The sequence below is a fragment of the Trichosurus vulpecula genome, chromosome 1 (assembly GCF_011100635.1).
Source record: "Trichosurus vulpecula isolate mTriVul1 chromosome 1, mTriVul1.pri, whole genome shotgun sequence".
NCBI lineage: Eukaryota > Metazoa > Chordata > Mammalia > Diprotodontia > Phalangeridae > Trichosurus > Trichosurus vulpecula.
Genome location: NC_050573.1, coordinates 259,906,816 through 259,922,979, shown reverse-complemented (window position 1 = coordinate 259,922,979; position 16,164 = coordinate 259,906,816). Strand labels below are relative to the sequence as shown.

The 16,164-nt window shown below is 39.3% G+C and overlaps 1 protein-coding gene across 1 annotated transcript in view; it reads left to right on the top strand.

The window, feature by feature from the left end:
- The first annotated feature begins 420 nt into the window (after positions 1-420).
- The window catches only part of PRKDC (protein kinase, DNA-activated, catalytic subunit), a 167,295-nt gene continuing 151,551 nt past the window's right edge, over positions 421-16,164 (top strand). The window contains exons 1-11 of the mRNA XM_036737168.1: positions 421-580; positions 6,415-6,491; positions 6,593-6,685; positions 7,308-7,382; positions 8,616-8,724; positions 9,229-9,341; positions 9,434-9,533; positions 12,339-12,394; positions 12,488-12,518; positions 13,198-13,355; positions 15,956-16,102. Coding sequence (XP_036593063.1) covers positions 421-580; positions 6,415-6,491; positions 6,593-6,685; positions 7,308-7,382; positions 8,616-8,724; positions 9,229-9,341; positions 9,434-9,533; positions 12,339-12,394; positions 12,488-12,518; positions 13,198-13,355; positions 15,956-16,102 — 1,119 coding nt within the window. The remainder of the gene's footprint in view (positions 581-6,414; positions 6,492-6,592; positions 6,686-7,307; positions 7,383-8,615; positions 8,725-9,228; positions 9,342-9,433; positions 9,534-12,338; positions 12,395-12,487; positions 12,519-13,197; positions 13,356-15,955; positions 16,103-16,164) is intronic.

Below are 16,164 nucleotides of genomic sequence, written 5' to 3'. Positions count from 1 at the left end.
TTGCTCTCTTGGATTCAGTTTCATCCTTACCCGGACTGTACTACTGAGTAATCTCCCGTTGTGTTGCTTAATATATTCCTGCTCAACAAAACATGTTCTTTTCACTTTCCTAACCTTGCAGCAGTCACTACTTTAGTTCAGGGTTTAATCTGGCTATCCAGCCCAGATTTCCTTTAATCCTCTTGTTCGTGTTACGTTTCTCAATTTGACCCTTATTCCCTTCCCTCTTCCCCCCCCTCGCCCTGAGAGAAAGGTTTCGTCCTGCGTCTCTGCCGGTCTTCCCCTCCCCTCGCCGGGCCGGTGCCCTCCTTCCGCTTCGTGATTGGCCCTTGGCGGCTGCGCGCCGAGCGGTGGTCGTGTTGTGCTGTTGCTGGGCCTTCCCGGCTTTTTCTTCTCCGTAGCGGTGGCGGCAGCGGGAACATGTCTGGCTCCAGCGGCGGCGGGGGGCTGCAGGGCTCCCTGCTGCAGTTGCAGGAGCTGCTGTCTGGCGGGGATCCGGGTAGCGCCGCGCTGGCCGCCTACCACCTCATCCGCGCCGTGGGCCAGGAGGGCGTGCTTTGCACCAGCCCCACCGTCCTGGGTGGGTCTCCGAAGCGCCCGCTTCCGGCCGTAGGGCTGCCCGGGCCGGCGGCCAAAGGAGCTCTCTCCTCTTCCCATTCCCCCGCTGTCCCCCCGGGCCCCGCGAAGTGCGGAGCTTAGGAAAGGGCCCATCCTGCCCAGGCCCTGGAGAAGGGGGTTCCCGGAGTGTGGATCCTCTGGCGGCACGTGGGGAGCCGGTCCTCCTGGGCCTTGGTATCACTCCCGGACCTCAAGTTTAACCTCACCCCCGTGTCTCTGGCTGTGTCTCTGTATCTCTGTTTACTGGGGTTTAACCCCAAAGCCTCTATTGCTTAGAAAAATATTGCTTATTCGTTCATCTTTCATGACGTTTAAAAAAAATCTGGGTGTTTTTAATTTCCTTTCTTGGGAGGCAAATTTAAGAGACTTACCTTTGTGCACAGCGCACGTTAGTGAGCGCTTGGCACATAGTAGGTTCTTTAGAAATAGTTTGATTGCTCCCAAGAAGTGGATCCTTGCTTCTAAGGAGCACGCTCTTAAAAGTTGGGAAGAGATTCCCCCCCCCTCCCTTTTTTTATTTTCGTGACCTGTGATTTCATTGGTATGGGAAACAACTGCCAGTGAGAATGTGAACATGTACTTTAAAAAAACAAACAAACCAGTATTTTACTTTTTCCAATTACACGTAAAGACAATTTTCAGCGTTCATTTTTTGAAAGATTCTGAGTTCCGAATCTTTCCTCCCCCTCTCTAAGATGGCAACAATGTGATACAGGTTGTACTTCGGGCATGTACTATTGATCTGAGTGAGTCAGTTAAGTATTTATTAAGCTTATTATGTGGCAGGCAGGTGCTAAGTTCTGGGGATCCAAAGAAAGGTGGCACTCCTCACCCAAGAAAAAACTTCAACACCTAGCATTCTTTTTCTCAAAGAGTTAGTCTATGGGGGAGACAACATGCAAACCCCTATATCCAAGCAAGAGAGCAGTGCAGAGTAGTTGGAAGGTAATCTCAAAAGGGAAGACGTTGGGTCTCAAGAGGGGGCAAGCTTGTCACAGAGAGTTGGGATTAGAGCTGGGCCTTGATGGAAGGAAGACAGGTTGTGATGGTGGGGAGGGAGCCAGGAGTCAGAAGATGGTGTGTCCTAGGTAAGGAAGGCACACAATCTCTTGGGGCTGGGTTATAGAATACATAGAATAAAGTAGATTGTAAGAAGAGTGGGCCAGGCGAAGGGCTTTGATCCAGGAAGAGATTGGACTTTATTGTAGTTGACTAGCCCCCTACACTACTCTCCTTTTACAAAAGCTTAAACTAAGTTCAGGGGGGCTAAGTAATTTGCCCAAGTTTATACAGGCAGTAACCGGCAGATTTGGCATTTGAACATGGGTCTAATAATCCTAAAGCCAGTGTTCTTCCTGCTGTGTTTGAAGCGATGGTGTCTGGTTCTAGTGCTTCTGATTTGGCACTGTCTCCAGTGATCTCATTTGGTGTGATGCAGTTTTCCAGAAAACATGATTTTTAAAATTTATGGTAATTGCTTATAATTGAATAAACATGCCAGGCAGCTCTTTTTTCCCCCCCTGGTGGGGTAGGTTGTAGGAATTAGGGAGAATGATAATAGTGTAAAATCAAAATAGGATGAAGGAAATATTCCCTCCTATTTCCCTCCCCCACCCCCAATCATCTTTATCTTTGAACCTTCAAATACATTTGCTAAAATTATTTTTTGATTTTGGTTTTTTGATATTTTGACTAAAAAATGCAGTGTTTATGGGGTGAGAAAAAGTTTTTTTTTAACCTTTTTTGGGTGGCTATACTAGCATAAGAATTTTGTCAGTTTGCCATTGTAATAATTCCTCACTAGCATATTTAGAAAAATATATGTTTGGGTTCATCAAATGACTAAAGTCACTAAACATTTCCATTTAAAAACAACCGGGTTCAGTTCTGTGGTTGGCTTGTGACTGTGAATCTGGGCAAATCACTTAACCATTTGGTGCCAAGTAGTTGCTACTCTGGATTTATAGAGAAAATAACTTTATTGGAAGCTCCCTCAGACACCTATGAAATCACAGACTTAGTCCCCCCAAAAGTCACATACATGGTAAATATAGTCCACTGGCAAAGCCCCTCAAATTGTTCTTTGGGGGAAAACTAGAAAAGTATTAATAGTGTTATATGGATTTAGAACCATCGAGTGGCAAGACCCAAGGAATTCATGCATGTTGACTTGACATGGAACACTACCCCAAGGACTCTGTATTTGGTCTTGTGCTATTAAATGTTCTTAACACTGCATTGGATAAAGGTATGGAAGGTACACTTATATTTGCAGATCATAGCTAAATGGAGCTCTAAAGGGACAAATATGTTTTTTAATATATGCATTCACCATTACTTTAGTTGTCTCCTGATTTACATGTCAAAGTTTTTATGTTCCTTATACCCTTTCAATTTAAGTTCGTATATTTTACCGAACATAGGAAACTGTTTAAGGTGTGACAATGACAGAAGTGAGATCCAAAAAAGTCTGGACAGGCTAGAACATTGGGTAAAATTAAATAAGAAAGTTTAATAGAGATAAATTTTTTAAAAATCCCATTCATGTTTCATAACTCTTTTAAAAGCAATTCTAGTGACCCCCTTTTACATCCAGGATCTGATATGAAATTCTCTTAGTGACTTTTAAAAGCCTTCATAACCTGGTCTCCTACTTTTTCAGTTTTCTTATACCTTACTCCCCCATACTGTATAGTCCTGTGACACTGGTCTCCTTGTTCCTCAAAAAAACTCCCATCTTCTGACCCTGGTCATTTTTCACTGCTGTCCCCTCATGCCTGCAATTCTCTCCCTCTGTCTCCAGGCTTCCCTGACCTTTCTTCAAGTCCCACCTAAAATCCCACCTTCTTCAGGAAGTCCTTTAGTGCTGGTGCCTTCCCTCTCTTGACTATCTCCAATTTTCATCTCTCTCTCTCTCTCTCTCTCTCTCTCTCTCTCTCTCTCTCTCTCTCTCTCTCTCTCTCTCTGTATTATATATGTCTTATTTGTACATGGGGGTTGGTTTGTATGTTTTCTCCACTAGATTGTGAGCACATGAGAACTGGGTAAAGGAACTTGAAATGTTTAGCTTGACGAAGGAATGGTTGTTGGAAGTGCTGTTACATTGAAGAGAGACCAGATTTCATAATTCTGCTTGGCCCTAGGAGGAAGAATTAGAAGCAAGGGAGTGAGAGTTGTAGAGAGGAATTTAGGCTTGCTGGGAAAAACTGACTAATTGAAATATCCAAAAGTAGATTAAGCTGCTTGAGGTCTTCAAGAAAAGGCTGCGTGACAACTTGTCAGGCATGTGTTAGAAAAAAATTCTCTTCAGCTGTAGGTTGGACTGAATGGCCATCAAGATCCCTTTTAAAACATGTCTGTGGTTTTCATTTAAGATGCTTCATTTACAGTGTAATCCTGTGCTTTAGAAGAGTACTCTGTTAGGAGGAAGAAATTAACTTTAGGTCTTAAAATTTTAAAACCATTCTTTTATATTCATAGAGCACATTTCCTAGCTAAGTAATTTCATGCTTCTATCTTGCTTGTACATTGTTGTATATCAGTGAAATCCCTAGCATAACTAATTAAAGGGCTATAGATTTGGATTAATGCAAAGGTGTTACTTTGTTGTGATTGAGATTTAATCCGGGAAATTTAATGATTGTGTTCAGGCTCGAAAAGGAATATTACAAGAGATAGTGCTTAACTATTCACTGTGTTTATAGGGGAAGAGATTTGGTTTATGTCTAAGGAATTGCTTGTCATGGTTGTTAAAAATGAGATTACCAGGGCACTCTAAGGTTGTAGAATTTGTTTCTCCAGAGGATTTTAGCCAGATTTTGGCAGACTTTGGCCTTAAGGCCGAAGGTTCTCCACCCCTGGTGTAGTAGTATATATTTTCTCTCCTAATGTCAGTTGAATTGAATGAACATTTACTAAGATGCAGTGGGCAGGGCATTATGCTTAAGTCACTGGGGATCTAAATCAAAACACAGGCTCTGCCCCCAAAGAGCTTACTGTCATCAGTGGGGTGGTACGGCTGAATAAGGTGTACGCAGATAAGTGAAGGAGAGTGGGGTAAGGCCAAAGAGTGAGGCTTGAGACAGTTGCTGTAAGACCCTAAGGGAAGAACAAGAAGCAGATGGTGGAAGTTCCTTAAAGATCGCTTTAGGCTTGATGTAAGGAAATTCTGACAATTTCAGTTCAAAATGGGTTGCCTTTGGAGGTGGTGGTTTCCTCCTCATTGGAGGTCTGTAGTCCTTTAATATTTGCCGAATAAGTTCAGCGCTATATATAATGAACATCGTGTCACAGTTGGCCTCAAAGTAGATGATAAGGACTGTCAGATAGGACTATTACCATGAACATTTTTTTTCCACTTACGGTTTTTTAAAGAAACCCACCTTAAATACTTTCCTATGTTCGATAAAATTTACAAACTTAAATTGAAAGGGTATATGGAATATAAAAACTTTGACATGTAAATCAAGAGACAACTAAAGTAATGGTGAATGCATGTATTAAAAAATGTATTTGTCCCTTGAGAGGCAATATGATGTGGGGGCTAGTAAGCTGGTCTTGAAGCCAGGAAGACCTGAGTTCAAGTTTTGCCTATGATATGTACTAGCTGCATGACCCTTGGCCCTCTCACTTAACCCTCTTGTTCCAGGCAATTTTCTAAGGCTGCCAGGTGCAGTGAAGTTCAGAGACTTTAAATTACAAAGGGCTGGCCTGCATCAGAAGGAGTTTTCTCCTTGGGAGTTCTCCTGTACTCCCAAGTATCCCAAGATATCTCCAGTGTTTACAGTGAAATTATCACACATTCTTTAGAAAATCCAGAAAGTGAGAAAAAAATTCTTTAAAATTGAATAAACATAAATACATTTAATTCCTTCCTTTTTGTTGTCATTTTATAGCAGGTTTAGTTTGAGTGTATATTAGGCTTTTTTTCTTTTTTTTTTTTTTCAGTTCGGTTTTGTTTTCACTTCTGAATTCTCTCTCCTTCCTTCCTCCCCTCTTCCCCCAGTGTGAAAACAAGAAAAACAAGAACTATTACAAGCATGTATAGTCAAGCAAAACAAATTCCCAAATTAGCCATGTCCAAAAAAAAAATGCCCCAAGTCCATCAGTGCTCTATCTGGAGAATGGGTAGCTACAAGTTTCATCATGAGTGTTTTGGAATTGTGGTTGAGCATTAAAGTTCCCAAGTCTTTCAAAGCTGTTTGTCTCTACAGTGTCATTGTTACTATATAATTTCTTCTGAACCTCTCTCTGAAACTGCCCTCTTCATCATTTCTTCCAGCACAGTAGTAGTACATCACATTCCTATACCGTAACTTGTCCAGCCATTCCATAACAGATGGGAAACCACATGGTTTCCAATTCTTTACTGATATGAAAAGGGCTGCTAAAAATATTTTTCACTCATAAGTCCTTTTCCTCTTTGAGGTGTGACCTAGTATCAGTACTTCTGGGTCAGAGGGTAAGCACAGTTTAATAGCTTTTTGGGCCTAGTTTAGATTGCTTTCCAGATTGGCTGAATCACTTCATAGCTCCACCAGCCATATAATACCTGTTTTCCAACAGTTCCTTTAGTATCTGTCATTGATTTGATATTAACCACCTTCATTTAGAACTAAACACATTCATCTCTGTAATCTGGTCACGAAAATATTAAGCAATTTGACCAGGATTGTTTTTTCAGTCCCTTTTAGCCTTTCTTTAATGTTAATATGCTTCCGCCTCTTGATAGTAGGTGTATTCTTTACAAAATACTTCCTAGGAACTTTCTTAACCACTTATTTGTTCTTTGTGCAGCCTTACAGACTTCCTTAATTTTTTCCAAGGAGTTCGGTTTACTTGTATTTATTCGAGAATCCCTAAGCATTGAAGAAGTAAGTTTGAAATTATTTTGCCTTGTTTGTGCATTTTTCTATATTAGAAACATTCTTAGTTTTCTACTTTAAAATAAATACAGATACTCTTTTTATTCTAGTTTCGGGATTGCAGAGAAGAAGCCTTAAAATTTTTATGCGTTTTTTTGGAAAAAATTGGCCAGAAAATTGAACCTTACTCTCTTGCAATTAAGGTAAGGAAAAAAATTTTGCCTGAAATTTGCTCTCTATTTTAAATTATTTTGTTTTCTAAAAAACTAGAACATAAGTTGTTTTTGCTAGATTTTTGCTTTTCTGCTTGAAAAATTTCCTTACTTAGATATCTTGTATTAAGAATTCAGTGGCAATGCCATATTTTAGAGTTTTTTCCTTTGTTTTTTTTATTCATTATTTTTATAATTGAAGATATATTGAAGATAATTTTATGCATGTGAGATGTGACCTATATATGTGTATGTATGCATACACGTGTGTACATACACACGTGTGTGTTTTTAAAATCCTACTAAAATGCTTTTGTTCTTTGGCTAAATCACAAAATGATCCGAAAGAAAAGTACATAGTGATTTCTGTGACAGGTCAGATCTGTCTTCCATGTAGTCCAAAGTTTTGTTTTTCACAATGGCACCGAGGAACTTATTGTGGTTGTCTCATGTGGGCCTCATATTCTGGATGTTAAAATACAATCTTTTAGTAGTTAAAAGTATATTCATAGTGTAAGTTCATGTAATTTTTCTTTATGATCTAATTTGAGTCATCACTGAATCTTGATTCTTCCAGCTTGTTGATGGTTTTGGTGTCTCATTTTAAACCTAGAGCTTGTGTACCAGTGTTTATACAAAAGATAAAGCTGCAAAATGTAGGATTCCAGCCCTGGAGCTTCTTATTGAGGTAATCCTTTTATTTGTAAGGGCATTAATATTATGTCATATATACATATAATTTATGAAGTAGGAAATTTGTGGATTTTTTTGTTTTGGGTTAGAGGGGTGGGGAGAGCACTGTAATGGATTACAACGCTAATGAAAGATAAATTCAGAAAACATCTCCATTCTCCTATCTTCCATTCCTCAGCACCTTGATAACTTGTCTTCCACTACTTTCCTTAGAACAGCAGAAATGGGAGTTGAGCTCTTAGTGGAGTAAAGTGAACAGGTAAAAAGGGAATGAATTAATTATTATTTCATTTATTTTCCTTTACCTCTCTATAAATGAAAGGTTGATTTAATATACCTGCAAGTTCCAAAAATTACCTGTTTATTTCATTGTGATCTGTGAGGATCATAGAATTAAAACTGGTTAAGTTAAGATTCTCAGAAGTCATCCAGTCCAGTCCTCTATCATTTTATAGGTGAAGAAACTGGAGCCCACAACCAGAGAGGTTGTGACTTGTTGAAAGTTACGTAGGTGGTAGTAAGTGGCAGAACCACAATTTGAACCTAGGTCTTTGACTCCAAATCCAATGCTCTTCCCATGACTATCTCTCTGAATCCAAGCAGTTAGAGTGGTAGGGGGTTCTGCTCTCATCTGCATCTTTCTGGGAGGTCTGCTTTGCTTTTAGATATTTGAACATAATAAGCACTTAAATATTTTTTAATTAGTTTAATTACCATTGAATGTTATACTTGAGTAGATAGATAGTTTTCAGGGCTCCTCCAGGGTAGTATCTATAATCTTTATCTTACACATATGGAGACTGAGGCTCAAGGAGATTAAGTCACTTGAGTACCAGAGTAGTGACACTCAAGCACTGAATTTAGCATCAGAGGATCTTGGTTTGAAATCTAGGTTTGCTACTAATTACCTATGTCACTTTGGGCAAGTCACTTACCTAATTTAGGCCTCAGTTTCCTTATCTATAAGATTTAGAGTAAATTGGACTAGGTGACTTTTTAGGTCTCTTCCAGCTCTAAATCTGAGATGCTGGAACTTTACTAGTGTCACTCAGCTAGTAAATAGCAAGTCAAACATAAATAACTTCAAATCAAGTGCTCTTTTTATGATGTCATCTTGTATCTCTAGTCTCTCCTTAGAGCCACACCACTCTACCACTTGACCAAACTATGGTCTTTCCTTTTTGTTCTCCATTCTTTTCTTTAAAAGTGCTGTTTTATGTATTTTCAGTTGCTCAAAACCTTGCGAAGTTCTAGACATATGGAAGAATTCCAACTTGGAGAACTCTTTAGAAAATTCTATGGAGAACTTGCTTTGAAAGCAAAAATAGTAGATACAGGTGAGAAGCTTTTTTTTTTCTACTGAGTTTGATACTTTAATTAGCTCTAATGACCTTTATAAAATATATATCTATATATATATAGAGAGATATCTATATATAGAGAGAGGTGTATATATCTATACACACATTTACACATGTATTCCTTGTAAGAGAGGATATATTTAATTTAAAAAAATCTCTGTTCAAGTGAACTTTATAAGGAAGTTGTTAAGGAATAATTATTCACTCTTTAATGATTTTTCTTTGGGATATTTTAACTAATGAGTCCTTTAACAAACTTTTTAAAAGGGCTTTTAAATATAATTTTTTTTCTCCAAAAATTAATTTGGACAGATGTTTTCAGGAATAAATTTATTGTGTCAAGCTAAGTGTGCTTATATGTCTTATTGTAGTTTGATTATTAGGGTAAAACTGAATTTATCTTTCAACTCATTTCTTCACATTTACACATTTTTGTTGCCAATTTATTTAAATGTACTTTTACTAAATTTTGTTTTCCAGTCTTAGAAAAGATATATGAGCTCCTGGGTCTCTTAGGGGAAGTACATCCTAGTGTTATGGTGGACAACTCAGAAAAACTCTTCCGTGCTTTCTTGGGTGAACTAAAAACCCAGGTAAGACATGGCAAACCATAGAATTTGAGCAACCCTCCTTTTCAAAAACATGGTTGTATTATAATATTAAGCTTTTAAAATCTTCCTTCCAGATGACATCAACAACCAGAGAGCCCAGACTCCCTGTGGTAGCAGGATGCCTGAAGGGATTGTCTTCGCTTATGTATAACTTCACTAAATCTATGGAGGAAGGTATATCATTCAATTGAACACTAGTTAAGTTGCTACTTTGTGCAAGGGGCTGGAGATACCTCCCCCCCAAAAAAGAAAATAGTCCGTGCCTGACAAAGCATTAGGAGCTTGGGGGGAAGGATCAAGTGGGAATACAACATGTGTACATATAAGTAAATAAATGAAAGGTAATTTGAGGGGGGAAAATGGTGGGTGGGGGAGGGAGAGGGAAGGTGTTGAGAAGAGGTTTTATATGGGAGATGAGCCTTGATACAAGTAGCTAAGATTTCTAAGAGGTGGAAATGAAGAGAGGGAGTGCATTTTATTTTTAATTTATGGAATAAAAAGCATTTTCATAACAGTACAGTAAAAAAGATGATTGTACATGAATCTGCAAATCTGCTATGTACAACTTGCTATTCTTTTCAAGTTTACAACAAAATTATCATGTAAATTTTTTTCCCACCGCCTGCCCTGTACTTAGAGATGGCTACCATTAGAAATAAATAGGCATATATATGTAAAATTTTTCTATACATATTTCTATTTATCAGTTGTTTCTCTGGATCCAGATAGCATCTTTCTTTTGGGGCGGGGTGCGGCTTTAGTGTCTTTCTTCATACATTTATAGTTAATTTGGGTATTCGTAATAGACAAAATAATTTATTCACTCAAAGTCATTCTTCAAACAGTATTACTTGGAGAAACAGCCTTTGCAAAGAGACAGGGGGACAGGAGATGGAATGCTGAGCTGGTTGGCTGTCCAATTTGGTTTGAACCTAGAGTGAGTGAAAGGGAGTCATATGAAAAGAAGTCTAGTAGATAAATTGGAAGCAGATTATAGAAGGCTTTAAGTGCCACGTTAAGGATTTTGTATTTTATCTTAGCATCTGTAGAGAGCCATTGGAGATTTTGGAGTGGGGAGTGAATGACATCTCTTAGGCCATTTTGGCAGCTATGTGGTAGATGGATTGGAGAAGAAAGAGGTGGGAACCTGGGAGACCAGTGAGAAGGTTATTATAAATAGTCTACATGAGAGGGGATATGGCCCTGCACTAGGATAGTGCCCTTGGAAGTACAAAGGAGGGGTGTTTGCAGGAGATGTGGAGGTACTATCAATGGCACTCGGCTAGTAATTAGATATATGGAGTGTTGGGCAGAGAGAAGAATCAGGCATAACTCTGATGTTGCAGAAATGGGTAACTGGAAGGATTGTGGTACCCTCAGTAGAAATAGAGAATATTGGAGGAGAGGTGGAGTTTGAGGTGCTGTTGGGATATCCAACAGACAGGGGCTACCATTGAGGAGAGAGGTTAGGGTGGGATATGTAGATTAAAGAATTATTTGTGTAGAAATGACAACCACAGAGACTGTAGAGAGAGAAATGAAGGACCCAGGCCAGAATGGGAGGGAGTGGTTGGGGTAGGAAGGAGGGGAGAGGAGCTGCCATAGGGTAGGGTGTGGGAGATGGATAGTGGTCCAGAATAAGAAACTAAGAAGGTGCTGTTGGACAAGTAGGAAGGTGGGGGGGGCAGTGTCATAGAAGCTGAGGGAGTAGATAGAGTCTGTACGTGAAATGAGGGGGTGGTAAGCAGGTTAAGAAGCTGCAGAGGTCAGAGAGGAAGAGGACTGAAAGTATGTCATTGAATTTAGCAATTAAAAGATCTTTGACAAGGCACTTTCAGTCAAGTGGTGTGGTTGGAAGCTAATTGCAAAGTATTGGTAAGTATAGATACTTCAAGGAGCTTCAGGTGATAGAGAGAAGAGATATAGGATAATAGCTGGAAGGAAAGCAGGGTCAGATGAAGTATCTTTTTTTTTTTAAGGATGCAAGGGACCTAGGCCTGTGTGTAGGCAGGGGCAAAGGAACCATTAATAAGGAGAGAATGAAGATTATAGGGAGAAAGAGACAAGAAGTGATAGGAGGGGAATGAGTTTAAGAGCACAAGTGTAAAGTTTGGGAAGGAGGACCACCTCTTCATCAGAAGAGGGGAAGTAGAAGGATCACAGTGAATGACCTTTTATTTTCTCAGTAAATTATGAGAAGTTCCTATCTTTGGGGGCTGGGAGGTATAGAGGATCTGAGAAAAGAATTGGAATTGGTTCTGTAAAGAAACGTAATAGTCAATCAGGAAAGAATGAAAGGATTGTTTTGCAACAGCAAAGTTCCTGTTGAAATTAAGTAACCCTTGTAGTAGACCTTTTTGTCATGGTCCTATAAGTTTCCACAGCAGATAGGAATAGGAATGGAGACAGTAGGTGTTAGAGATAAATTCAGGTTGGAATTAGGCAGAGTGTAATCAGTGATGGGGCAGGGGATTCAAGGGTAGAAAACTGTGTATGTAGTTCAACTGCTCACTTCTAGGATTGAGACTACAGGCAGGAAAGCGGAACCAGAGGAGGGACTAGAGATCACAGTGAAGACAGAACGGATTTGGGAAGAGTGTGGCAAAAGGATAGGTGATTGTGATCAGAAAGGGCAATTTCAGAGTTCAGCACTGTTTAAATAGTACTTTTCTCTTTGTTGATGGAATCTGAGGTATGACTCTCCCTGTGGCAATATATAACAATATGGGGATGAGAGCCTAGGTTCCTTGGCTTGCCCTAGGAACATTTTTGATATTCTCCACTAAGGAGATGGAGCCATCATCACTTATTGCTTTGCAGGCATATACTCAGTATTTAAAAAAAACATCAACTATACAGAGTAGTGATAATACTGTTTATTTAGTTATGAAGCTCTCTGCAATGAATAGACAAAATAAATTAAATACGATTTCAAAACACTCATTGTGGTTTGGACATAGATATTGTCTTGTTTTTTAGATCCTCAAATGTCAAAGGAAATTTTTGATTTTGCACTGAAAGCCATCAGTCCTCAGGTAGGAGGATATTTAAGGTTACTTTGATAACTTTGTATTATTTAAATGTGGTTGGAAAAGGTACCTTCATGGCAAATCTTTTGCCTTAAATAGGTTGATCTGAAGAGATATGCTGTACCTTTAGGTAAGATTCTGATTTTCATTGAATTATAAATTGACCTCTTTACCAAGCTAAGTCTTTTTGCAGCCTTTGGATTATATTATTGGCATAAAGTAGAGCCGAACAATCACATTCACAATAGGCTGTATTTTTCTGTATTTCTTCTGTAGTAGATACAACCCAGTGCCATCTATAGCTCTCATCACTGTTTGTTTTTCTTTTAAGAGAACAGTGGCTTAAGCTGAACAGAAACAGATCCTTCGTTACTTTTAGAATTTCTCTCTGAGAGTATTTAGTATTTCCATTAGTTGTATTCTAAACCCATAGAAGTTTGAGGTGATCCTAAAAATTAAAGAGCTCCAGCTTAATGTAGTGGCTAGAGGATTAAGGGCAGGTCTGGGGGTTGAAGTCTCCCCTCTGATGCATGTCCCTCTGAAGCATGTGTGTCTAGATAAATCACTACACCTTATAGGGCCCCAGGTAATTCTCTAAGACTATGAGGTGCAGAGCGGGTGCCAGTCTGTATTGACAGAGACTTGTATCCCTGGGAACCTTCTATACTGAAGAAATCACTGACCTGGTGAAAAAAAAAAACAACTTACAAGTACTGGGGCTAGCTAATGACCTGTGTAGTTTTTTGTATAGTAGTTTACATTTTCCCCTGATTTTAAATAACATTTACATTTTTTCCCTCCAATTGCAGCTGGTTTGCGCTTATTTGCTTTACATGCATCTCAGTTTAGCACCTGCCTTCTGGACAACTATGTTTCCTTATTTGAAATGATGTCTAAGTGGTGTGGCCATATAAATGGAGAACTGAAGAAAGCTGCACATTCAGCCTTAGATTCCTTCCTTAAACAGGTACTTAAACAAGTTCAATTCCTTTTTAAAAATTGTTTTAAAAAGAAGTTAAGTCTCAGTCTGGGTGGTGTCAGATTCCCTTGCCAGGAAGCAGACCTATGTCTCGACTATATTAGAGATGGGAAGAGGAACCCCTCCTGAGTAATGAGGGACAGCGTCCAAAGTATGAGCATAACCTGGGGCTGGTTATGATGCTGTAATGAAATCAAAGGAGCCCGAAGCCTGGAGCTGTGGAAGTAAGGTGGGATGCCCCTAGGTCAGTTTATGAAGAGGTGCACTATCCTCATATAGTTGGCCTTTTGTCATAGAAGTGAGTGTTCCTCCGTCAGTTCTCCTGAGGTCCTTGTTTGTGAAGCTTTGAGAATGGAAAGGCAGAAGTTTTAATGCATGTTTCCATGGTAAAGTTTTTTGCTTCATTTGCTCTTTGACTTTGGTGGAACAGGCTTTTTTCCTTTTTTGTTATCTGTCTTATACTGGGGTATGGGAATATTGGACCAGTACTGAGTGAGTAAGGTGTCAGCATGTAATAACAGCCGAAGGAGAAGCAGCCAAGAGATGAAGGTGAGAACTAGGACATAAGTGAAGTCGTTATCAGTCTCCGCTGGGAACAACAAACAAGATCTCAGGGTATGAGGCTAGCAATGGTCAAGTTATTTGAAAGTTAATGGAATTGTTCCTCAGAATACGTGTGTGAACTTGGTCCTGAGGCCAAGGCTATTGGGTGGCTTTTATTTTTATTTTTTTTTCCCCCATTTCAGTCTGTGTAGGAAATGGTCACAGGATTTGGGTCTCTAGATGTCTGGGCTGGGCCTACATACAGTTGGTAAGAAAGGATAGAGAGAAGCTTTGACTTCAGATAGTACTGTGATCATTGATTTGGCAGTTTTTATTGAAAGTATTATTGAAAGGGTCGGTGATACCGTAGTCAGTGGGGGAGCATCTGAGAAAAATTTTGGTGACCAGGCTAGTTAGTGAAGAAAATGAAACAATACAGGTAATATGCCAGCTTAGGAATAGATTGTATTAGAAAAGTACCTTTCTAGGCCAGGTACTTGAGACTTAGAGGGTTATGAGGCTAGCATACAAAAACATTTCCTTCTCAGTATAGCTGAACTATATGATACTAGTAGGGTTAGTCTGTGTCTTGAGATGGGAGATTGGAAATCATGTATTCAGGAAGGAAAAGGAGAAAAAAATTGTTGCTTCACCTCTTTCCTGGATGCAAATCTGTCCTTAAGTCAAAATTTGAAATAATGTGAAATTTGTTTCTCTCCACCTCCTGTTGGTTATCCTTCCACTTCTAGTGCCTACTCCATAAGATAACAGTGCACTGATGAGGCCCTACTCTGTCTCCTCCTCCGGGCCTGTCCTAATGACCAGAGTGCCATGCCTTTCTGCCCTCTTTTCCCTCCCCCCTCCCCCACTATTTCTCTCAATCAAAACTCCTTTCCCCCCCTCATTTTAGCTGTCTCATCTATGTTACTATCATAGACGCAGAGTGGGAAAAGTCACAGTGCAACCCCTGATGAAATGATGAGTACGTTTCTTGGCACACTCCCAACAAATAGTTACCAAGCCTCTATTTTAAGACCCTTAGTGATAGAGAATCCACTGCCCCTTCAGACAATCTGTTCTGTTTTTGGGTAGCTCTAAAGAAGGTTGTTCTTTATATTGAGCTAAAATCTGCTTCCCTTGTCTCCCACCACTAAGGTTTAAAGCATAGTTCCTTCACTTAAACTTTCCTCTGGTACCTTATCTCAGCATGGAGGTTATCCTGGATTTTTGAAAGCTATGCTAATGGAGCACAAGCTGTGGGTGTAGCAATATAGATCCAGCTGGAAATGTTTCAATTTTAAGGGTAGTGATGAATTATGCCTGTCACCTGAAGGCCAGCCTAAATTCAGAGAGGCTTTGTCATCCGTCACAGCAACTCACGAAGATCATTTACTAAGGTAAAGAGAGGTTATACTTTCTATATGTGGAAAGAGCACTCACACCAATAAAATCACAGATCTCTTCGATGTTGAAGTGAGATTCCTTGTGAGATAGCAGTATATAGCTATGTGAGGATTAATTGATACTTTGGGGATAACTTACCTTGGAGAACAGAAGACTTAGGGGATAACATAAGTATTATCTTTAAATATTGAATAGTTGTCATGTGTAAAAGAAACTAGTCTTTTTTTACTTAGCCATAGAGCAAGGCTAGTGAGTAGAAGTTGTAGGGATGCTGCTTTTATTTTGACATGTAAAGATGGTTGTTTCTTAAAACTAGAGCTATCCAAAAACACAGTGGGTTTCTCTAGAGGTAATGAGTCCCTATCTTTGAAAGTCTTCATGTACAAGTTTTATGACTACTTGTTGAGGATTATTGTAAAGGAGATTTTAAGGGGTGGATTAGATAACGTCTTTAGGTTACTTCCAACCCTTAGTTTTTACAATTCTGTGATTGTATAAACTAGGAATGGATAATGTAATAACAATATAAAGCACTTACAGAATAAATATTAATACAATTGCATACATTTGGAGTGTACATCTTTTATTTGGAGTTGATATACTATTCCAATTGAAAAATATAACGGGTTATCTAATTTCAGGTTTCTGTAATGGTGGCCAAAGATGCAGAAGCGCACAAGAGCGCACTCCAGTACTTCATAGAACAGTTCTATGGAATCATCAGAAATGTGGATTCAAGTAGCAAGGAGTTATCTATTGCCATTCGAGGATATGGGCTGTTTGCAGGAGTATGTCTCACTGACTTACCTCACCTTACTGTTCTTTCATAGTGGTAAAAGTATGAGGAAGA